The sequence below is a fragment of the Dermacentor silvarum genome, chromosome 7, assembly GCF_013339745.2.
Source record: "Dermacentor silvarum isolate Dsil-2018 chromosome 7, BIME_Dsil_1.4, whole genome shotgun sequence".
NCBI classification, from domain to species: Eukaryota; Metazoa; Arthropoda; class Arachnida; order Ixodida; family Ixodidae; genus Dermacentor; species Dermacentor silvarum.
In genome coordinates, this window is record NC_051160.1 from 126,809,822 (window position 1) to 126,832,099 (window position 22,278).

At 45.5% G+C, this 22,278-nt stretch overlaps 1 protein-coding gene across 1 annotated transcript in view; it reads right to left on the minus strand.

Moving 5' to 3' along the window:
* Nucleotides 1-15,032: 15,032 nt before the first annotated feature.
* LOC119459158 (probable 4-coumarate--CoA ligase 2) overlaps nt 15,033-22,278 on the minus strand; it is a 52,656-nt gene continuing 45,410 nt past the window's right edge. Inside the window, exons 9-10 of the mRNA XM_049671200.1 lie at nt 20,791-21,048; nt 15,033-15,192 (exon numbers count right to left, since the gene is read on the minus strand). Coding sequence (XP_049527157.1) covers nt 15,065-15,192; nt 20,791-21,048 — 386 coding nt within the window. The 3' untranslated portion in view covers nt 15,033-15,064. The remainder of the gene's footprint in view (nt 15,193-20,790; nt 21,049-22,278) is intronic.

Below are 22,278 nucleotides of genomic sequence, written 5' to 3' on the forward strand. Positions count from 1 at the left end.
AAATTCACTTGTATCTCTAGACGATGTTTTTAACTTTTTAGATGAAACAGGGTTCTTAAACAAATTTTAAAGTAAATGATCTTTGTTGCTTGAAGCACTTTTATCAAATTATATATTTTCAACCTGTGCATGGCGCATCATAGCCTTAGTTGCTTTTGCGCCACAAAACCTTACATAACTAACTAACTAACTAACTGTGTGTACAGGAAACGCACTTAAAATCAACACATACAAACTTTCTCCGACACTATGTTACGTTTCGTAAAGACCGTGACGATGCTATCGCATCATCAGGCGGTGTTGCCATTATAATTCACAAAAGCATAGCATGTCAACATTTGCAGCTAAACACCCCTCGAAGCAGTGGCAGTTCGACTTGTTCTTCTGAACAAACTCATCACCATTTGCTCGCTTTACATTCCCCCACATTACCACATACACAAACATGAATTTCAGTCCCTTATAGACGAATTGCCAGAACCTTATCTTGTTCTTGGCGATTTCAATGCGCACAGCAGTCTGTGGGGCGACTCTCGTATCGATGCGCGAGGTCGTCTTGTTGAAGAATTTCTTTTCTCGTCTGGTGCGTGCCTCCTGAATAAAAAGGAACCTACATTTTACTGTATTGCAAACAGAACATTTTCTTCTATTGATCTGAGCATAGCTTCCGCGTCTCTATTTTCTGAACTTAAATGGGAAGTCATCAAAAATCCTTACGGGAGCGATCATTTCCCAATACTACTTAGAACAACCAAAGAAAATGAGTCTTCACCACAAGCCCCTCGATGGAATGTTGGTACAGCCGATTGGGAGAAATTTCAAACTCTTACTAGTAGCATCTCCTGGGCTGACATCTCTTCGTTAGGAATTGAGGCTGCTGTTGAGTATTTCACTACCTTCATAATTGATGCCGCCTCTAAATGCATATCCGAAATAAGTGGTGTGGTATGCAAACGCCGTGTCCCATGGTGGAACGACGAATGTAGGAACGCTCGTAAGAAACAGAACAAAGCGTGGGGGTTGTTACGTGATTCTCCTACTGCGGAGAATCTTATAAATTTTAAGAAGGTAAAGTCCGAAGGCAGGAGAACGCGCCGACACGCCAGAAGAGAGAGCTGGCAGAAGTTTTTATCAGGTATAAACTCGTATACAGATGAATCCAAAGTCTGGAACAGGGTAAATAAGGTAAGAGGACGACAAACATATTCACTCCCTTTGGTAAGCACACAGGGCGACAGCTTGGAAGACCAAGCGAACCTCCTGGGCGCACATTTTCAGCTAGTGTCCAGCTCATCGCACTATTCCGAAACGCCCCGCAGGGGCGTCTGCGTAAGCAGGCGTTTGGTGTGTTGCGACACCACGGACCCGAGCACATGAGGGTTGGCCCCTCCCGCGTGTAGCCGTGCGCAGCTTAGCCGTGTCCGGGGAAAAGAGGATCCTGGAGGTTGAGCCGATGCCGGGTGTTTGGACCTTTACGGCCCCTCGGTGGAGGCAACACACCTCTTTGGCCTCCGCTTCGCGTAGACGGCACCCCCGGACTGACCCACCCGGGGAAATCGGTAGTCGCCTTTTCCTGTCTCTCTCTCCCCAATCTTCGTCTCTCTCTCACACTTTTTAGCCTGTCCTGTCTTCTACTTTCTTCCATTTACTTCCATTCTCCCTGGCGGCAAGGGTTAACCGTGTGTGGCTATCCTACCTTGGGTACACCATATTTGGTTATAGTAGCGGCGTACGACTGGCGTCGTGCAGACTTGTGTACAAGCTCTGCCGCGTCCCCTCGTTGGGCTCCGTGGTGGGTGGTCGGCGCTGTTGCCGAACATATACATCTCCTTATGGCAGCGCAAACCTCTGTCGTCTATGATCGGCCTCTGAAAAGAGGCCGCACCGAAGCAACGTTCCAGTTCTCCTTTCGGAGCAACACCCCAGCATTCCCCAAGTATCATGTAGTACATAGTGAAAACAACACACCCGTGAGAAAGCTGTCTCCTTTCCTGGTAGCCAAGTGCCTAAAAGACAAAATTGGACCGACATATAAAGCCTCAAAAATGTCTAGCGGGGACCTCCTCCTAGAACTAAATGACAAAGATCAAGTACAAAAGCTCTCAGAACTTACCAGTATTGGTGATGCCACAGTTACAATTTCAGCCCACAGAACTCTAAACACAAGTAGAGGTGTGATATCCGAGGAGGACTTCCTTGGCTTGAGCGATGAGGAACTGCTGGAGGGTTTCCAGGAACAAAACGTGACCAAAGTACAAAGAATTGTCATCCGCAGAAACGATCAAGAAATCCCGACAAAACATGTAATACTCACCTTTGGAACAAGTGAAATGCCTACCTCTCTCAATGCAGGATATGTAAAAGTAAATGTCAGGCCATATATCCCGAACCCCAGACGATGTTTCAAGTGTCAAAGGTTTGGACATGCTTCACATGCATGCCGAGGACAAACAACCTGTGCTAAATGCAGCTCAAATGATCACCAATCTGACAATTGCACTTCTTCTCTACACTGTGTAAACTGCAAAGGGGACCATCCAGCGTACTCGCGGTCTTGCCCTTGCTGGAAGAAAGAAAAGGAAGTCATTGCCCTAACTGTGAAAGAAAAAATCTCGTTCTATGAAGCAAGAAAGCGACTGTCTTACCTTTCGAGAAGAAGTTATGCCGAAGTGACGCAGGCGGGGGCAGCGTCACAGAGGCCTCAGGAGTCCTGCGGGCCCACACACAGTGGCCCTGCAGTGACCCCTCCCGCCCCCGTGGTGGAAGCAGTCAGCACTGCTCCATCCTCTTCGAAGGACCCGCGGACACCAGTCCCGCTGGGCCCTAAAATCAATCGAACCCCAAGGCCCGAGACACGTGTCTCGGCGCCCAACTCTCGGTCCTCCAGCGCCTCAGGGAGAGCGATGGAGGTCGACTCAAAAACCCCGGTGTCGTCGACGCCGAAAGACAAGCGCTCTCTCGAGCGCGCAAAGAGGGACAAAGTCCCAATAACCACGCTAATCAAGAAAGTAATAACCTAAAGGTTATCACTCCATTGTATTAGCCTTCTCTACATCTATGTCACCTAACATCTTATATCCTATTCAATCATAATGCCATTTTTTACCCTTCAGTTTTAAAATGGCTTTTATTATCCACTGGAATTGCAGAGGACTTTTACGCAACTTAGGTGACATCAAAGACATGCTAAGTAATTTCTCTCCTGTGGCCCTATGCTTGCAGGAAACAAACCTAGGCGAAAAGCATAAAAATTTCTTAAAAGGCTTCACTGTGGTACGACGCGACCGTACCCAGGCAAGCCGGCTTTCGGGTGGTGTAGCCATTGTTCTGCAGGGAGGTATTGCAGCCAGAGAAGTTGCCATTAGCAGTCACATAGAAGCCGTTGCTGTCACCATTTTAGCGCACAAAACCATCACCATTTGTTCGCTATACATTCCACCACAATCACATTTTACAGTAAGAGACCTAGAGTTAATTTTAAATCAGCTACCTGAACCTTTTTTAATAGTGGGTGATTTTAACGCACATAACACCTTATGGGGTAGCAAAACAAACGACACCAGGGGACAAACACTTGAAGATTTTATCCTAGCGAATGACATATGCCTTTTAAACACTGGTGCTACAACCTACTGCTCTCCAAGCACAGGAGCTATGAGCTGTCTGGATCTAGCACTGTGCTCTCCGTCTCTCTATAGTGATTTCCAATGGAATATTATAGATAATCCTTATGGTAGTGACCATATGCCTGCAATCATAAAACCAACCTCCAAGCTACCTACCCTACCTTCTAGACCACCCCGTTGGAAACTTCACCTTGCAAATTGGCCTCTCTTCACCGAAAAAGCTAGTCTAGATAAACTGACCTTAGATGACCTAAGCATAGACGAAGCGAATGAGAGGATCACTACCTGCATAGTTGCTGCGGCGGAACAGGCTATTCCCCAATCTTCTGGATTCTTAAGGAAAAAACTAAAACCCTGGTGGACGAACGAATGCACAGAAGCCAAAAAATTTCAAAACAAAGCGTGGGGCATCTTCCGAAGGTACCCAACCCAAGATAATCTGTTATCATTCAAAAAAGCGAAAGCAAAGGCGAGGTATATCCGTAGGCAAGCAGAACGAAATTCATGGAAAAATTATATCTCATCGATTAACAGTTCAATAACATCCAAGAGAATGTGGGACCAGGTTCACAAGTTTAGGGGCGACTATGCTCCCTACACGATCCCCGTACTCTCAACTCCAGGCACGCAAACAAGTCTTCAGGAACAAGCAGACATATTAGGCCAGCACTTCTACACCATATCTAGCTCGGCAAACTATTCCATAACATTTCTCAAACACAAACAGTCCGCAGAAAAACAAAAGCTTCCGACAACCGGAAGTTCAGATAGACCGTTCAATGCCCCTTTAACACTGCATGAAATAAACAGAGTAATCTCTTCGGGTAAGAAAACAGCACCGGGTCCTGACAAAATACATTACGCTATGCTGGCCCATTTGTCCCAGAAAGCGGTGGAGGCCTTGTTGCGTTTTTTTAACACGATTTGGGAAACAGGTAAAATGCCTTCAGAGTGGAAAAAGGCTGTTATTGTTCCCTTCCTGAAGGCGGGAAAGTCACCAAACACACCTCACAGCTACAGACCTATAGCACTAACAAGTTGCCTCGCTAAATCATACGAAAGCATAATAAATATAAGACTAACATACGTTCTCGAAACAGATAACTTGCTAGATACTCACCAGTGTGGCTACAAGAAAGGGTGCTCAACAACTGACCATCTTGTTCGCCTTGAACATACCATACGTGAGGCATTCCTTTACAAACAGCACTGTCTAGCGGTGTTTTTCGACTTAGAAAAGGCATACGACACCACATGGAGGTATGGCATTTTACAAGATCTAGCAACACTAGGAATACGCGGCAGAATGCTCAACTGTCTGGCTGATTTTCTGACAAACCGAACATTTCAAGTCCGTCTGGGGGCAACACTGTCCCGCGTCTTCGTCCAAGAAAATGGCGTCCCACAGGGTTGCGTATTAAGCACCACTCTTTTCGTGGTGAAGATGAATTCGATAAATGCAGTTATTCCGTCCAACATTATGTACTCTTTATACGTAGACGACCTTCAAATTGCATGCCGTGCCTCGGGTATGTCTACATGCGAAAGACAAACCCAGATAACAATAAACAAGTTGACGCAATGGGCCGATAAAAATGGATTTCGTTTTTCTACACAAAAAACTGTGGCAGTCGTGTTTTCACAAAAAAGGGGGTTACACCCGGACCCAGTTCTCAAGTTAAATCAAAGCCCATTACCGGTCAAACACGAACAAAAGTTCTTAGGAATAATTTTCGACAGTAAACTAAACTTCATTGCCCACATTAACAGCATCAAAACTAAGGCAAACAAAGCGCTTAACATCCTGAAGGTCCTATCACGTAAGCATTGGGGCGCCGACCGAACGTGCCTGTTACGTATTTACCGCTCTGTCGTGCGCAGCATTCTTGACTACGGTTGCATAGTTTACGGATCAGCAAGGCAGTCGTACATCAAACGTCTTGATCCCACACACAACCACGGACTGCGCTTAGCAACTGGCGCGTACAGGACCTCCCCAATAGAAAGCCTGTATGCCGAGAGTAACGAACCCTGTTTGGAGCACCGAAGAGCTTTGCTCACAATTTCATACGTGCTTAGAATCACAGCTCTACCTAATCATATATGCCACACTCTTGTTACCTACACCACAAACAGAATACACTATGCCAACAAACCACACAGTGTGAGACCACTTATCCTTCGATTTGAAGATATGTGCCAAAACTACAATGTTCCGAGCGAAGCTCTCAAGGTCGCCGAAACACCGAATAGACTGCCCCCGTGGTATGATTTCGCACATTTTTGTGATTTTACTCTGACATGCCACAAGAAAAAAGAAACACCGCTTGAACACATAAGGCAAGATTTTTCACAATTACAAGAAAAATACAATAACTACACCGAGTTCTACACTGACGGTTCCAAGACAAAGCAACATGTTGGAAGCGCAGTCGTATCGGAACACTGGGAACACTGTCTTAGGTTACCACAGTTTGCTTCGGTTTTCACAGCCGAAGTATATGCCCTGCTCATGGCCTTAGAAAAAATAGTTACAGTAGAGTATAAAAAAGCAGTTGTCTACACAGATTCCCTCAGTTTACTTAATTCCCTCCATAGAAAATCAGAGTGCGAACCCTTTCTCGGCTACATCTTGAAAACGCTCGGCAAAAGTGAAAAACATGGTCAAGTAATTCGTCTCTGCTGGATTCCAAGCCACATGGGAATCCCGGGAAATGAAAAGGCGGACAAATGCGCAGCAATGGCTGGCCGTGAAAAAATTACAGAGATAAATCTTCCATTCAAGGACTGTGTCCGGGTGGTCCGTGCTGCGATCACCTCAAAGTGGCAACAGGATTGGGGCTGTCAAGTAAATAACAAGCTACAAATAGTAAAGCCCATACTGCAGGAGTGGAAGACATCATACCACCAGGAACGGTTCATGGAAGTCATTCTATGTCGCGTTCGCATCGGACACACACATCTCACGCATAACTTTTTATTGAAAAATGAAGAACAAGCGGTCTGTGACCAATGCCAAGAATTGCTAACTGTTAATCACATTTTAATAACATGTCCGGCGTTGGAGGAAAAAAGACAGAAATATTTTTATGAACTTTACAAAACACTAACACCACTTCATCCCTCCCTGATCCTAGCTGAAAATGCACTTGTATCTCTAGACAATGTTTTTAAGTTTTTAGATGAAACAGGTTTCTTAAACAAATTTTAACTAATGATCTTTGTTGCTTCAAGCACTTTCATCAAATTATATATTTTCATCCTGTGCATGGCGCATCATAGCCTTAGTTGCTTTTGCGCCATAAAACCTTACCTAACTAACTAACTAACATTCTAAGCGTGTAAGGATAATTTTTTCCATTACTTTACCTACGCAACTTGCCAGGGCAATAGGGCGATATGATGTCAGGTCTAAAGGCGACTTCCCTGTTTTAGTAGCGGTACAAGCCGACTGATTTTCCATTGCAGAGGAACAATTCCGTCACGCCATGAGCGGTTGTAGTAATTCAACAGCTCTTGCCTGGCCTCCCGTCCAAGATGGACAAGAGCTGCATAGGTGATGCCGTCAGGCCCTGGTGAAGATGAACGTCGAGAAGCAGCCAAAGATGCGTCAAGTTCTTCCATAGTAAATGGAAGTTCCATTTCTGGTACGCGAGACACAGGGACGACACTAACACCTTCGGCGTGGGGGGTGACACACACGCCGGCGATCCGCGCACAAAAATTATTTGCCACCTCAAGTTGCGTCTGGCAGTGATGTAGGGCTAAGGCCATGAAGGGATGTCGCTGTTGTGGAGACGAGCGGAGGCCACGAACTGTCCTCCAGATGTATGAAAGTGGTTTACGAGGGTCCAGGGATTCACAAAAGGACTTCCAACGTTGTTCCTGTAATTTGTCCAAACGGCGCTGAATTTTCTTCTGTGTTCTTCGTGCCATTCTCAGGTCACAAACTGCCTTCGTGCGCCTGTACCTCCTTTCAGCTCGTCGTCGAAGTGCCGTTAGCCTCTCCAGTTCTACGTCAAATTGGGAACGGTTCGCTTTCAATGTTAGGAGGCATGAAGCTTCTCGCATTGCCTCTGAGATGGTTTCCTCTAGGCTATGGCCCAAGTCTTCTCTGCATGAATTTTCCATATGTAGCTTGAATTTAGTCCAATCGATACGTTGTACTGCATTCGACGAGGAGGAATTGTTTAGCCCCCTGATCTTCAAGTAAGCGGGAATATGGTCACTTCCATGCGTTTCTATGTCTGAAAACCACTGTACTTGCGAGCTGAAGCATCGTGATACCAAAGTCAAATCCAGGCAACTGCTGCACTTGAGGCCTCGCAGGTATGTAGGACTGCCGTCATTCATCACACAAAGGTCGTGATCATTGGCGAATGTTACCAGATTCCTGCCTCTGGAATTGATTGCCGAGCTACCCCAGAGTAAGTGATGTGCGTTGAAATCGCCCGTTATAATCCAAGGACCACTGGTATGTAACAATATGTCTCGCAGTCTATCGCATTCAAATCGTCCTGACGGCGATAAGTAGACACCAATGAGTGTGAATGACACGTGTTTCCTTTTTACACGTAGGCAGACATACTGATTGTCATCATGTGGTTGTACTGCATGGTGGGCATACGTAAAATCCGTGCGGATGTAAACGACAATTTTGCTGCGCTCCTCGCACGTCGATGACAAAAATGGTTCGTACCCTGACAGTTTGATGGGAGTAAGTACGTTGGGTTCACAAATAACGATTATGGGAATCCGATTTGTGAAAACATATTGACGGAAGGATGAGATGCGGGACCTCAAGCCTCTGGCGTTCCACTGTAAAATCGAAGCTTGTCTGACCTCAGTGCGAAATGACAGTATTGGACGAGCCATGGTGTCTACTCAAGGCTTGCGAGTACTGGATTTAGAGCATCCAGTACCTGTAGTGCACTTTGAGCTGACGGCGTTTTTAGCTTGCCTAGGAGCACGCGAATGGCGTTCATCATTGATCGAAGCATCGCGATCACTTGTTTGTCCTCTTCAGGCAGTTTATCGGCGGGAGGTTCAGCATTCGTGGCTGCCGATGTGCGCTGTGGCTGTGGTCTTGGCAACCTAGGCCAAGCTACATCAACCGCAGTCTCACTTTTTCCAGCATTCTGGTTCCTATCAGCCGTGACCGGTCTGGGCGGCAAGGGCGGTGGAGCCGGTGGATATGCGACAGACGCGGTAGAGACGCTGATTTTCTTCAACGAACGTCGGCGACGATATCGCCGCTTTCTGATGGTTTTGGCAGCCTCTCGGTGAGACGAATGGTCTCTCGCCATTTGTTTTAATACAGCCAGCTCCCTTTTCATGTTTGGGCAATCCTTTGACGAAGCTTCATGGGGCCCATGACAATTCGAGCATTTAAGAACAGTGGCCCTGCAATCATCCGCGGAGTGCGTTTCAGCGCAGCGAGAACACACTGCTGCATTCTCGCAAACGCTTCTCACGTGGCCCAGCCTCATGCATTTGAGGCATTGTAGTGGCTTCGGTACGAAAGGTCGCACAGGATGTCGAAAGTGGCCTACCTTTACATATGAAGGTAGACAGTCTCCCTTGAACACTATCTTCAAACAGCGTGAGCTGCCCAGGCGGGTAACACTCGTGATGACATCAGCTTCACTGGCTGGTTTCACAAGAACTTCCAAGTCGGAGCTGGGAATCGCGGAATCTACATCGTAGATGACACCGGTGACGATGTCAGAGCCCAGCGGGATGTGGGAACGGACCTTCATTCCATCCAGGTCGGTGACGTTGCGCAGGGTATTCAGTGCGGCTGCATGAGTAACGTCGATCGCCAGGACGTTCTTGCGCGTGTTTACTCTGATGTCGACAATTTCATTCGGCACCAGTGCCTCTAGCAGCACCGAAACGGTTTGCCTGTTGAGGCGTTTCATGTTCCCGTTGGGTACAGCAGGAACGAAGAGGATGGTGTTGGTCGCAGGCCTCTGTTGTGGTCTTTCATTCAATGTGCTCGAGGACGAAGAGGTCCTGGTGTTGCGTCTCTTCGCCTTACGGCTCATAACAAGTTCGAAGTCGTCGTCGTCGGAGGCCTCCTCGCTGCTCAGTGAGTAGATATGGGTGTCCTCGCTGTCAGAGTTGCTGTGAGGGCCAGTCCGCTTTCTTGACGCGGCCACCGCTGACGTCGCCGAATCTGGCAGACGTCCGGGTTGGTCCGCGTCCATCGCCCACGAACAAAGAATCGACTTCTCAGAGGTACACGTATAAGTCCACAAAATGGCAAGAGATACTCAAAAAACGTTCTGCCAAGCAGACCATGCGTAGCGAAGACAACGATTATATCCACCACCTAAATGACCTTATAGTAACGCTAGCGGAACCAAACCATCCAAAAGTTGCTGTCGACCAGGCTTATGACGTCGCGTCAAGATTAGAGAGGCAGTCGCCATTAGCTAACAAACAACGTACGCTAGAGTCTGATAGACCACCGGCCTTCATAATAAAATATTATAATGCCCTCCCAAACATAAACAACCTCCTACGAAAATACTACGCAATATTCTCAAGTAACGAGCGTCTGAGAAAAGCGTTCCCGGATGTACCAAGGGTTACCTATTGCCGCAACAGAAACTTTAAAGACATGTTAGTGCATGCAAAAGTAAGCCAGCATCATTATCGTAATAAGAGCAAGTTCTCGCCCCAGGTGCAAAACCTAAAGGCATCTTCAAAGTGACCTTAAAATTAAAAGTACCGCGAATAGCTACACACACGAAGTGAAAACTAGCTTTACTTGCACTAGCTATGATGTAATTTATATGCTTGAGTGTTCCTTCTGTAAGAAGCAATATATCGGCGAAACGAGACAATCGATGAACATCAGGTTAAACGGACATCTCTCGAACACAGCTTAAATGCTTCCCGAAGCCGTTGCCGAGCATTTCAACCGACCAGGTCATAACTTTGATGAACACAAACTCTACATACTACAGTCAAATTTCCGTTCTGCGTGAGATAACAAATATAGAGAATCGTACCTCAACAATAAGTTCAAGACGTTGCATCCAATAGGCGTCAACGTTTGAAAGGGAGCTTTTGAATCTATGCGCTATGCTAAACTTCAATGCAGAGGCAACGACAATTAGTTAATTTTCATTTAGTTGCTTAGTTTTTTTCGTTATTCGATTGCTAATAACATTCCAACCTCCCTTAGCTTTCACTCATTCCTTTCGTTCTTTTATTTATATATCTCCCCCCCCCCCCCCCATCGCCGTTTTTGTTCCATGAGCACTACTTTTCTGCAACTACTTTTATACTCCCTGTCAGACATGATAGTTCACTGACCTCCAGTGGAGCCAATACCGATTTTATTAGAAAGTTTAAAAGCCATATATGCTCTGTTCTTTAGCGCTACTCTACCCATTGGCCAAGTATTTTTGTTAGCGTGAAACGTATATGGTCTAACCGCATTAAATCGGCATTTAGGCTTCGCCTAGGGATATTGTGAAGCGGGTACTCAAGAAGCAGCTTTTGTACGTCTTTCGATGCTGTGCCAAGCCGCTGATGTTGTAATAAAGTTAGAAAGCTTCTGTTGCCACTCAACATTGGCCGACGGGGTCTATAAAAATAACTCTCAGCATTTAGTCCATGGGATAGTTGCGCTTAATCGATGGGACAGTTGTCTCTGCAACAGGTGGCTTTCCCTGTAGTTAACATGGATATTTATTGTATCTTTATTTTAGTAGCGCCTGTTCTGAAGCAGCGTCTGTTGCAGTGTTTCCAGAAATATTGCATTGTTCTGCAATCCACTGATGTAATAATGTGATTTCTTGCACTGGGTTTTGCGTGTCTCTTGATGGTTTCATATACCAAATGTGTATTCAATGCATTTTAGTCTTCGCTCTTTATTGACGCGAAGATGGTTTAGGAATCGCAAAACACCAACTATTTCTGTGGTATCGCCAATGACGCAACGAAGCGCAAGGCAGACAGGATTGCAAATAGTTCGCTGACTGTAGAAGATGTCACGCGGGAAGTTCTAAACTTTCATTTTATATTCAGGTCCGGTATAATAAATCAGATGGAGATAAATTATTTTGCTCACGACTCGTTCGTATAAACATGAATATACTGTTGATATATAAGCAGTACATTTTCTATAGTTCAAGTGTCTGCGCACCTCTGATAAAAATATATCTCTCGCTTACGATATCCTCTACTCACAATTTCATATTGAGCGTTTCCAGCATCCAAGGAGGTTAACTGAGACTCATTCTCTATATTTCAAAACTTGGTAATAACATTTTATGATCTTGAACATTCTTATTGATTTTACTGCTGTTTCTTTTCTGAAGAGAGTCGGTGCCCTTTAAGCGGCTTTAGAATGCGATTGGCGTGTCTACAAGTTTCAACTGTTCGCATAACTGGAAAATGCGGATGACGAGCCTCATCGATAACAAGACGACTCGAGGTTTCTTTGGGAACATCACGACACAGTCTAAACCCACTTGCCAATAAACGTGGAAATCTCTCCTCCAAAGTTCGGGATAGATCGTGCAGAATGGGCCCTGAATAGGCTGCTATTTGCTTTAACAGTGAATTGTGAACTTGCAGTAGTGATGAACCTGATGCTTCCCAGGTTGTTTCGGCTATTCGTTGAAGCATGTTTGTAACCGATTTAACTTGCTTTTTAAGTGTACTGATGTGTGAAGCTCATGACAATTGGTGATTGAGATTGCTAAGGAATTTGTCCTGTTTCAAGGTTGTCGGAGTGTTCTTTTTCTAGACAATGTTAAATATTCTTCAGCTGATATATAGTAAAAGGGAGTACAGCTTTCACATCGTAAGAAAGTTGCATGCCCCTTTCTTTTCAGAAATTGTCAATTACATCAACGCCTTCGTGCAACGTCGATTGTAGTTGACCTACACATTAACCACAAGCCCATTTGTAGGCGTCATCTACGTACAAAGAATACTGCAGGCCAGGTGGAAGCTATTGCGGTAAAGCACCATTAGGCAATTGAAGAGAAATGGGCTGAGTACGTTGCCCTGTGGACCACCCTGCATGACGATTTCATATTTGCTCTGGCTTTCATTTCACTGTCATTTAGCTGCGAAACATATCGCAGAGATCGTCCACATAGACCGAGGTCTAACATGTCAACAAGCACATGTATATGCCCTAAAGTGTCAAATTGTCTCTTAATGCGTAGAAAGACTATGATTGTCATATTTCCACAGCTGCGTTGATGTGCTATGCTTGCGACAAGGTCCATCAGAGAGAAAGAGAAAATGATAAATGAAAGGCAGGGAGGTTAACCAGGACTGAGCCTGGCTTGCTACCCTACACTGGGGGAAGCGAAAAGGGGAGGGAGAGCTAAGGAGAAGAGGGGATAGTCCACTGTGGATATCGTTGACGTGGTAACAGTTTTCTGCTCAATATCACTGACAGTGACTCAGTCCGCATCAAAGACAGTCACTTAATCCTGTAGTTTTTAAAAATCGCAGGAGCGCTTTTGTTGCCTTTTGTAGCTGCGATATGCGAGGCCATGGTTCCAAGATCTTTTTTCAAAGTGAACGGTCTTCTATCCGGCTTATTTAGAGCGGTGCAGAGGTCCACCAGAGCACCCAAAGCGCAAGGCTGCTAGCGAAACCATCTTCATGCACTCATTGTGAGATCGTCGTTGGGATGCAGCTGCGGTCGGTCAATCATCATGACTGCAACTTCTTCATCCGCCTTTCTTCATTCTTCATCATCACGCCTGGCTTGTCACTCCCTCGTCGTCACATCGCCTTCGTCGTTTCAATGGCGTCATTCCTTCCTCCTTCTATCGTAGTCATGTTATCGTCTTTCAATCGTGACAATTCCGCTGTCGTCACTGGGTCGTCTTCATACCAGTCGCAGTCATGTATTCATTGTCATATAGTTTGACGTTATACCGTCGTGGTCATACAGTCCTTGTCATGCCATCGTCGTAATACACTCATCGTAGTATTATTGTCGGCATGGCGTCTTCGCCACGCTGTCGTCATTATACCATTGTGATATTTCATAATCGTGATCTCATTCTCGTCATGTCGTCATCCTCATAACGCCTTTGTCGTTTTTTGACACCATTCCTTATTCGACAATACATCATCGTCACTGTGTCATCGAGTACAGTCGGTGTCATGACGTCATGCTCATGGGTGACCTTGGTAAGCGAGTGCCATAGCAAGTTGGACCGATATCAGAGACCATGCATATCGCATATTGCCCAAGCAACGGAAGTCTCAGACTGGCCACTGCACATTTTAATTAAACACTACTTCAGCACTACGATGTGTCGCTACATTGTGTGAATGCTATTCGCATTCCGTCCACAGCCATCCTGACAATGGTTCTGCCGTAATTTTGGTTCGTCGTATCAACCGAAACACCCATGAAGTTGCAGGATAGAGTCCCGAACGTTCATATCGATCGCAGGTTCTTTCTGAACTTGCGTGGATAATGCAATTACCGTGACTATTCTCTTTGAAATTCTTCATCCGAAGTAGATCGTATCCTAAGCCTCGCATTCTTTGACGCCTATTCAGGTTGCCTCTCTGTGAAGGAAACGCAATGTACTCAAATGAGCGAAATTATTGGAACTGAGGATTCCGCAATAAGCCGATTTTCATCTCTTATATACACGTACACTTGGCGTCACCCTTGTGTAGACCGCAGGAAGAGCAGCCTCTTGGGCACTCCGGAGCCAGCCAGCAACGTCTAATGGTAGCCGCTGCGCACGTTTGGGGCCAGCAACTACCGTTAGATGTCGCTGGCTGGCTCCGGAGCTCCCCGGCAGTCACCATTCCTGAGCTTTACACAAGGGTGACGGCGACTGTACTTCAAATTCAGGTTTGCAATCAAAATGTGGCATTGCGGACTTTCCAGTGCACTGGTCAAACTTAGTTTGGGCGTGTGAATTATAAAATAAATTGAGTTTTTAGTTCAGCCTCTGTTTCGTGTACTTTTGTTTATCTATGTAAACGAAGTCTATCATCTGGCATATTGAAGGTTATAAATCTATGTGAAATATGCGTGGCAATAATACTCTACATAAAAAACTGCAATCAACCCAAGTTTCACATGATTCGCCTAAACGTGCTTCATTTAAAAAAAAAGAATGTTGACTGTTTGTTTCTTTTTGCGATTTTTAAGCAAAGAAAGAACCAGAAGAAGTGAACTTTTTTTTTTCATTCTCTGGTATTTTTTTCGAGCCCTCTCATCTGTGGGGGCAACAGATTTTACTCACTAGCCGCAATCATAAACGAGATCCTGTAGGCCAAAGAACCACTGCTTGAGGAAATGCATGTACATGTTTACTCGCATGCTTCAAATGTCTTATAATAAATACGTGTAGAACATATGGGTTGCAAATTACATTTCCTCTTTAATTTTTTTCTGCTCCATCAGGTGATCACAATCAGGGGCCTTAGTACACCTTCGATTTATCATATAAGAGCTTCAGTTGGCGCTTGATGACCTTGCCGTTGGTGTTCCGGGGCAAACGGTCCATAAACACAAGTCCACCGTGGAGATGCTTAAACTTTTCAGTTTTGCCTGCAAAAGTGAATAAGAACAGACGGACACGTCAAAAATTGACTGCGGTTTAGCTCTGCTTAAACCTAGTCGAGGAGCGATAGCTACAGACCTCCGGCTGCGCTTAGGCTTCGCTTGTAGTTAGACACCATCTACACTATGGCCTCAAATATAGCTGCTGCGACGCGAGCTCTCCCCATCTATACTCCCGGTTATCACAGCTGCGGAGCGCGGGGTCTGACGTCATACAGAGGGCATAGCGAGCGTCCAACGGCAGGAGCGGTGGCCGCGCGGTGTCCGCGACGAGCCGAGTTGCTGGAGAATCGAGGGCCGTAGTGTGACGCCACCAAGGTCGATCCAAATGGTCGCGAAGCTTCGAGCGAAAAGCGGTTTAGAACGAATTGTCACCGACAGCAGCAGGGGTGGTTATGGGAGCAGCGATTAAAGCGCAACTATGTTTGGAGGGAACAAACATTGGGAAAGAAAAAAAAGCGTTTTTTTAATTAAAGGGATACGCAGCTAGATTCATTCATTGAAAATAAAATTCCTAATCAATTTTATATACGCATGGTGAAAAAAGAGCAACTCTATTTTATTTGATCATTATAAAAAATACCTTTTTTCAGCGCCCACCCTAAGAGCGCCCATCGATAGCGTCGGGCGTTGAGGACGCTATCACTTGCAATGCAATGCAGTTCTTGAAGTGGACAAAAAGGCGCGCTCGTAAAGTTCACGCCCCCCTCACATGTTGTGTTGCTTTTCTTGTCGACATTTTCTGAACTTGGTGACGGGTATAGTTTCATTGTCTTTAACCTGGTCAGTAAAAAATAGTGAGTTAAATGCACCACAAGCAGTTGATTACTCACATGTGGCTCGGAATAATTTACTATGGCCTAATTAGAACAATAGTTCTGAAGGATGTCTATTTCCGTGCCACGGAGCTTTCCTCTTCTATTTGAAATTACATGCAACAGGAGATGCACGCACACCGCTGTTTCGGCTATTTCGTGAATCTGCACAACTCTGCCACCTCAGTGCCCCATTGACACTTATCGTCATCTGCTGCCATGGCCCCATGGCTGTGGCGTTGAGCTGGTAAGCACAAGGTCACGGGTTCGCTTACCGGCAGCGGCGGCCACATTCCGATGGAGGAGGGGTGCAAAGCGATTGTGTGTCTTGCTTTGGTTGTACGGTGAAGAACACCAGGTGGTCAAAATTAATCCTGAGCCATACACTATGGCGTCCCTCACAATCCACTATGGAATTTCTGGATGTGAAACCTCAATTATAAATATGTTTCTCATAATGAAGTCGGTGCTTCTGAATTCAATATTCCTGCGATGACAAACACAGTGACGCAGATCACCGCAGTCGACAAATCGGTGATTGTAATGGGCGATGCGGCGAAAAGTAACAGACAGGTGCTGGAATTCAAGGTGTGAACGCACGCTGGCGTGATTGCGAAAGCACGTATCCGAGTGCAAAAGCGTTCGCCCGCCGCCTTACACCTACAGTGGCGCTAAATTTTATGAGTGCGCTTTTCGAAGTGCTGCTCTGAAGAAATTTCTACTAGCACCTGTTTCTCGCACCTGTTTTGCCGTATGAGCATCACCTATGTTTTCTGAATCATGAGCACATGAATGGCAGAGGTGAAGAAAAGACGCGCCTCTTATTTTGCCGGTAGCAGTCGCCATTAGCCGTTTTTCGAGCGTAGAAACTTGTTGGCTTGCGACGCGACGCAGGGATGAGTCAGCGAAGTGGAGCGGTGAGCACGCAACCGCAAGTAAAATTGAAGTTGCCGCACAGGCTCGCAATATGTACAAAAAAGAGGTATACCTTCTAAAAAATTAAATAACATGTATATGAATTCCAAGGAAACGTGGGAATGGGGTTCATTGACCCGCCGTGGTTGCATAGTGGTTATGGTTTGAACTGCTAAGCACGAGGTCGCGGTATCTAATCCATGCCACGGCGGTCACATTTCGTTGGAGGCGAAATGCAGAAAACACCCGTGTACTTAGACTTAGGGGCACGCTGAACAACCCCAGGTGGTCCTCATTTATCGGAACTCCCCCACTACGGCGTGCCTCATTATCAGATGGTGGTTTTGGCAAGTAAAACCCCATAATTTATTTCATTTTAATTTTTCAATGGGGTTCCCCTTCGTTGGTGTTTGCCAAGAATGCTGTTTTCGCGCCCATTTACAAGCATACAGCACACAATCAAACCCGCCGGGGGGCTCAGTCAGCTAAGGCGTTGTGCTGCTGAGCACGAGATCGCGGGATCCCGGCCGCGGCGGCAGCATTTCGATGGAGCCGAAATGCTGCCCCAGGTGGTCAAAATTATTCCGGAGGCCTCCACTACGGCGTGCCTCATAATCAGAACTGGTTTTGGCACGTAAAACCCCAGAAAGAAGAAGAAGAAGCACACAATCAAATCCGATTGGAAAATGGATACCGCCTCGCTCTACATAAACCATCCGCTCGATCGTGCACATTACACGCATTACGACGAAGGAATAACGAAGATGGAATGACCACGATGGTCTGACGACGAGTGTATGACGGCGAAGCAATGACTACGACAAAATGACGACGATCGTACAACCATGACAACCATGAGTTTTTGTGCGAGTAGAGGGGTCTGCATTCTTTCTTTTATCTCGTCGTTTCATCTATTGTTATATAATAAACCAGTATTAGCATGCAATACCTCTTACTCGGCGCGCCCGTATTTCACCAGCGTGCACGTATTTTCAGTACTGATTGATATTACCGTTTGCAAGTGATGCATTCTTGGAATACGAAAATTATGTATACGGTGAGTGGGCTATGCGGTGTGAATAAAGTACAATGGCCATGCGTGTTTAAGAGACCATTGCCCTAGATTAGCAGTCTGGCATAACACAGCACCAACCTTCTGAGTGTTTAGCTCGCAGGGCCCAAATGAAAAATATTAAACTTTTTCTTCACTGCTGTACGTATTAATTTAATAATCTGCTTTTAAATTTACTTAGATGATGCACGCAAGTGGGTGGTTTGTCAACTGAATAAATATTCGTGCCCGTTTCTACAGCAAGCTTATCATATTAAAAGAACTGAAGATAATTTAGCCGTTCAAGTTGACCACGAGACTGCAAATAATCAAGGTTAGCCTTCACTGTCAACGTTGAAGCTGTCGTTGGCCAGTTGTAGCAGAAGTGGCAACCTAAAGCAGAAAAAACAATCAGTGCTAGGGTTTGTTCTCCGTGCAATGTTACAACAGTGGCCGCTGGCCATCATTCCCCAAAACCTTAAATGGCTGTCAGCAGGCCTTGTCGGAAGTTTTGTGTTCAACATGGTCGTAATCAAGGTGCTAAAGACTTTTAATAAGGTACAAACATGGCCTGGTTGGTACAGCATACTTCAGATTTTCGAATACCAGTTCTTACACGAAGCGCGAAAAACCGAACAACACACCCAGCACAACATGAGTAATGCTCTTTGTGCTTCGTGCTAGCGCTAGTCCTCAAGAATCTGGTAAAGTCCGTCAAGGTTACATTCTATCACACGAATGTTTAGAGAATGGTTTGCAGTATCCGATTAAGATGCAATGGAAGTGGCACGCGACGATGCGGGCTACTCTCCCCTGTCTGACGCTCTCTCTCTTTTCCTCGACAAGCGCCCGCACGCGACATTTCTCTCCTGCTTTTCGGAGGTTCACCTCCAGATGATGATGACTTACTGGCATCCCCTTTGAAACGGGATGGGCACAAATAGTCACTTAGCCTACTTGAGTGAATCAGGTTTGGTATACTCGTACATGCTTTTCATTTTAGCATTTTTGTATACGTCTCCTTAATCATTTTCTCTTCCTCAACACTTCTGTATCTACTTCGTACCTATGACTCTAATGGATCCGGTCATATGCATCTCTTCCCTGCTCTTTTTTTCACCAATACTGTAAACGTCTCTCTCTCTTATTCCGATAGCTGACCGGTTGGGGCTACCCTCTCCTCTGAATTACCGCTACCTCGTGACCGCCGCATTCACGCTTTTGTATACGTTTTGTTACTTAAACTATTCTAGTACAGCATACTGTACTCGACTTCTGAAGCTGCAGGAGCTTGATGTGGGCGTGCGGATGTAACCTACTTGAAGACAAAAAAAAAAAAGCTGCGCAAAAGAGACGAGGACGAAAAGAAGACAGGCACAACAGAGAGCGCCCGTCTGTTGTACCTGTCTTCTTTTCGCCCTCGTCTCTTTAGCGCAGTTTTTTTCTTCAAGTATGTAATAGACTTCCAAATACGGTTCTGTGCGCTCTGCGTGTCGCGGAAATTTTCCGAGTTGTTCGGGCTGCTTCCATGTACTTTGTGCACTGCAGGCGCTGTGCGTGTGACGCGGAAGCGCTTTTGCGCATGACGTCAGTCCATTGACACCCTAGTCGCTCCTTAGAGGAGAAGATATGCGGACTTTTGTTAGAATTTTCAGCTGTTTTCGCGGCGTCATCGGCGCATCCAGACTTTCTGTTCGTAATTCCCAGACTTGCTGAAGTGTAAGTGTAACATGAGGAAAGGAATCTCCCTTTTCGTTCGTTATCCAGCTTCCATTCATTTCTCAACGGCTTTAGCTGTCCGCCCGCAAGGTACGTTTTAAGCCGGGCGTGGCTTGGAACAAAATATTCCACATGTTCCAGCAACGGTGGCCACAATGAATGCGATTTTTAGACACAGTAATGCAAAGGTTACTTTTTGGAATGCTCATCACGGCACCAATGGAGATCAGAAATTTTCCCCCTGCGCCTGTAAAAGTTATGTAGTTTGCTGCTTAGGTTTATTAATAATTCCATTACACAGCATACCACAGTTCGGGAACTGAAGCCAGTCGTCTCTGAAATATGTTCTCAAGACTCCGAGACCATAGCTATAGGGTCGACGTATCCAACTGCAGACTTCCGCGAAAGACATCCGGCATTCAGCATAATTTCACTAAACGCATTTTTATATTCTTATTGTATTATCCTCCGGTAGGATTACCACTCGGTCGCACCAAAGCAAGTACTGCGACGGTGCTTCTGCCACTGGAAGTGAGGTATGCTATTGTACACCTACAAAGACGACACATGGTATTCTGTCAAAGAAGAAGGCGCCATGGTATCGCGTACTGTTCACACACTTTCCATGTCTGCCTCCCCCTAACAATGACATAATATTCACCTCCGTGTGAAGTAGCAGGACCTGTGTGTAGCCGGAATGTCATGTTCAGTATGTATTAAACTTTATAGCTCTGTTTTTTCTTTATACTTGGTGGCACCAACATTCCACTGAACATGAATACATTTAAGTGCAAAATTTAGGCAAAACTCTTGGAAAGTTATGTTTGTGTCTGAATTCCTGCTGAGTGAGCATGCCGCAAGTACAGACCGTCATCGTGTAAGATGTTTCAACATTTGTATAAAGTCATTCAGAAAAAAATTGACTTAGTGATATAAGGTGACTAAATTTTAATGCCTGGTTATGACAGAGTGTGGAAGTTACACCGGCTAGTATAATACTTCACCTTGAACTGAATTTATTCTTTCTGTAGTGTTCCTAAACTGTATAAAAAGTCAAATTTGTCAAACATGGTTGACGGGGCTTACATGCAACGTGTTCCTTTAGTTTCGCTGCCACTTCGGGGGAGGCAGCTGTCGGGTCTCGAAGAACCACGAAGGCAGTCGGGGCATCGCCGTACTCTGTCTTCGCAACTCCAACTACGGCGGCGTCGGCCACACTGGGGTGGCTCTGCAGCAGGCATTCCAGCTCCATAGACGACACTTGCTGATCTAGGCACTTGATCATGTCCTTCACCCGGTCGACAAAGTACACGCGACCATCTTCATCATAGTACATGATGTCCCCTGCAGGCGCGTTAACAAAAAGAAGTTCTGTGTTTTTTTTTGTTACAGGAATAATTGCGCTTGGGCAACTATACTGGACAAAGAAAATGGTCTGCTGAATGAACCCTACTGACTCTTTTGTGTTCAGAGGTCTAAATCAATATAGGTGACATTTGAACATTTTCCTTCATGCAGTGGAGTCAGGAATCCTAATTTGGCAAAGCACTTTAGTATTGTATGTTAACTGCTTCGCCTATCCTCAACAACGAGCACATGCTCAAATAACTCGCTTTCTTTTCAGCAAAGCTTTCTTTCTCCCTTCCGTCCTATTTGCAGGCTATATCTTGCTGATTAGATAACTATTTTGTGCACGGGTGTGTAAATTAGCTTGTACTAATGGTATTTATAAATGGGCACGCTTTATAATTGCCAATGGCCCACAAATAGTTTTGTATGTGTTCGGATGGAACGTAGATCAAGAGGCAGAGAGTGAAGTATGGGCAACAAAAATTGAATATGTCGGCCATGGAAAAGCGTGGACAAAATTAGCGGCAGACGCAGACCAGTGTGAACAAGACGTGAAATTAACCTAATGAGATAATAGAATGCATTCAGGGAGGAGCTTTGAGCTGCAGAGAAATGACATAGTCGGCTACATATTTTTGATGACGCACACGCATTGTGCGAGGAGCGGTTATCTTCAGAGAGTGAAGAAGTCGGAAGGAGAAGCAGGCGAATGTGCTTGAACAGCTGGGCGAGCAGCATTGAGCTAAAGAAAAATCGAGAAGTAGTCGGCTACACAATATCGAAGTAGTCGGCCACATAAAATTGAAGTACATGTATTGAGTGAGGAGCATCCAATTAGGGGAAGTGAAGATTCAGCAGAAGAAATATCCGAGTGATGAGTCGAGCGAGAAGCCTTGACCAACAGAATAGTGAAGAAGTGTTTACAAAGAAGTAAAGTGAGCAAACTTTGACGAGCGTGTGCAATGAGCGAGCAGCATTCATAAATGGACAATAGGAAAGGAAGTCACCGAATAAATGCTGAAGCAGTCGGCCAAGTGAAAATACATGAGTGCATGCATTGGGCCTGGAGCACTGGCCTACACAGAAGTGAAGGTGAGTGGAGGAAGAAGCGGAGTTAACAATTTTATACAAACCGCAGATTCAGTGTGAAATAGATAGAGCCCCGAAAGAAGCCATACATTTGCGCAAGTTAGCATTGAATTTAAGTCAATTTGTCCAGCATTC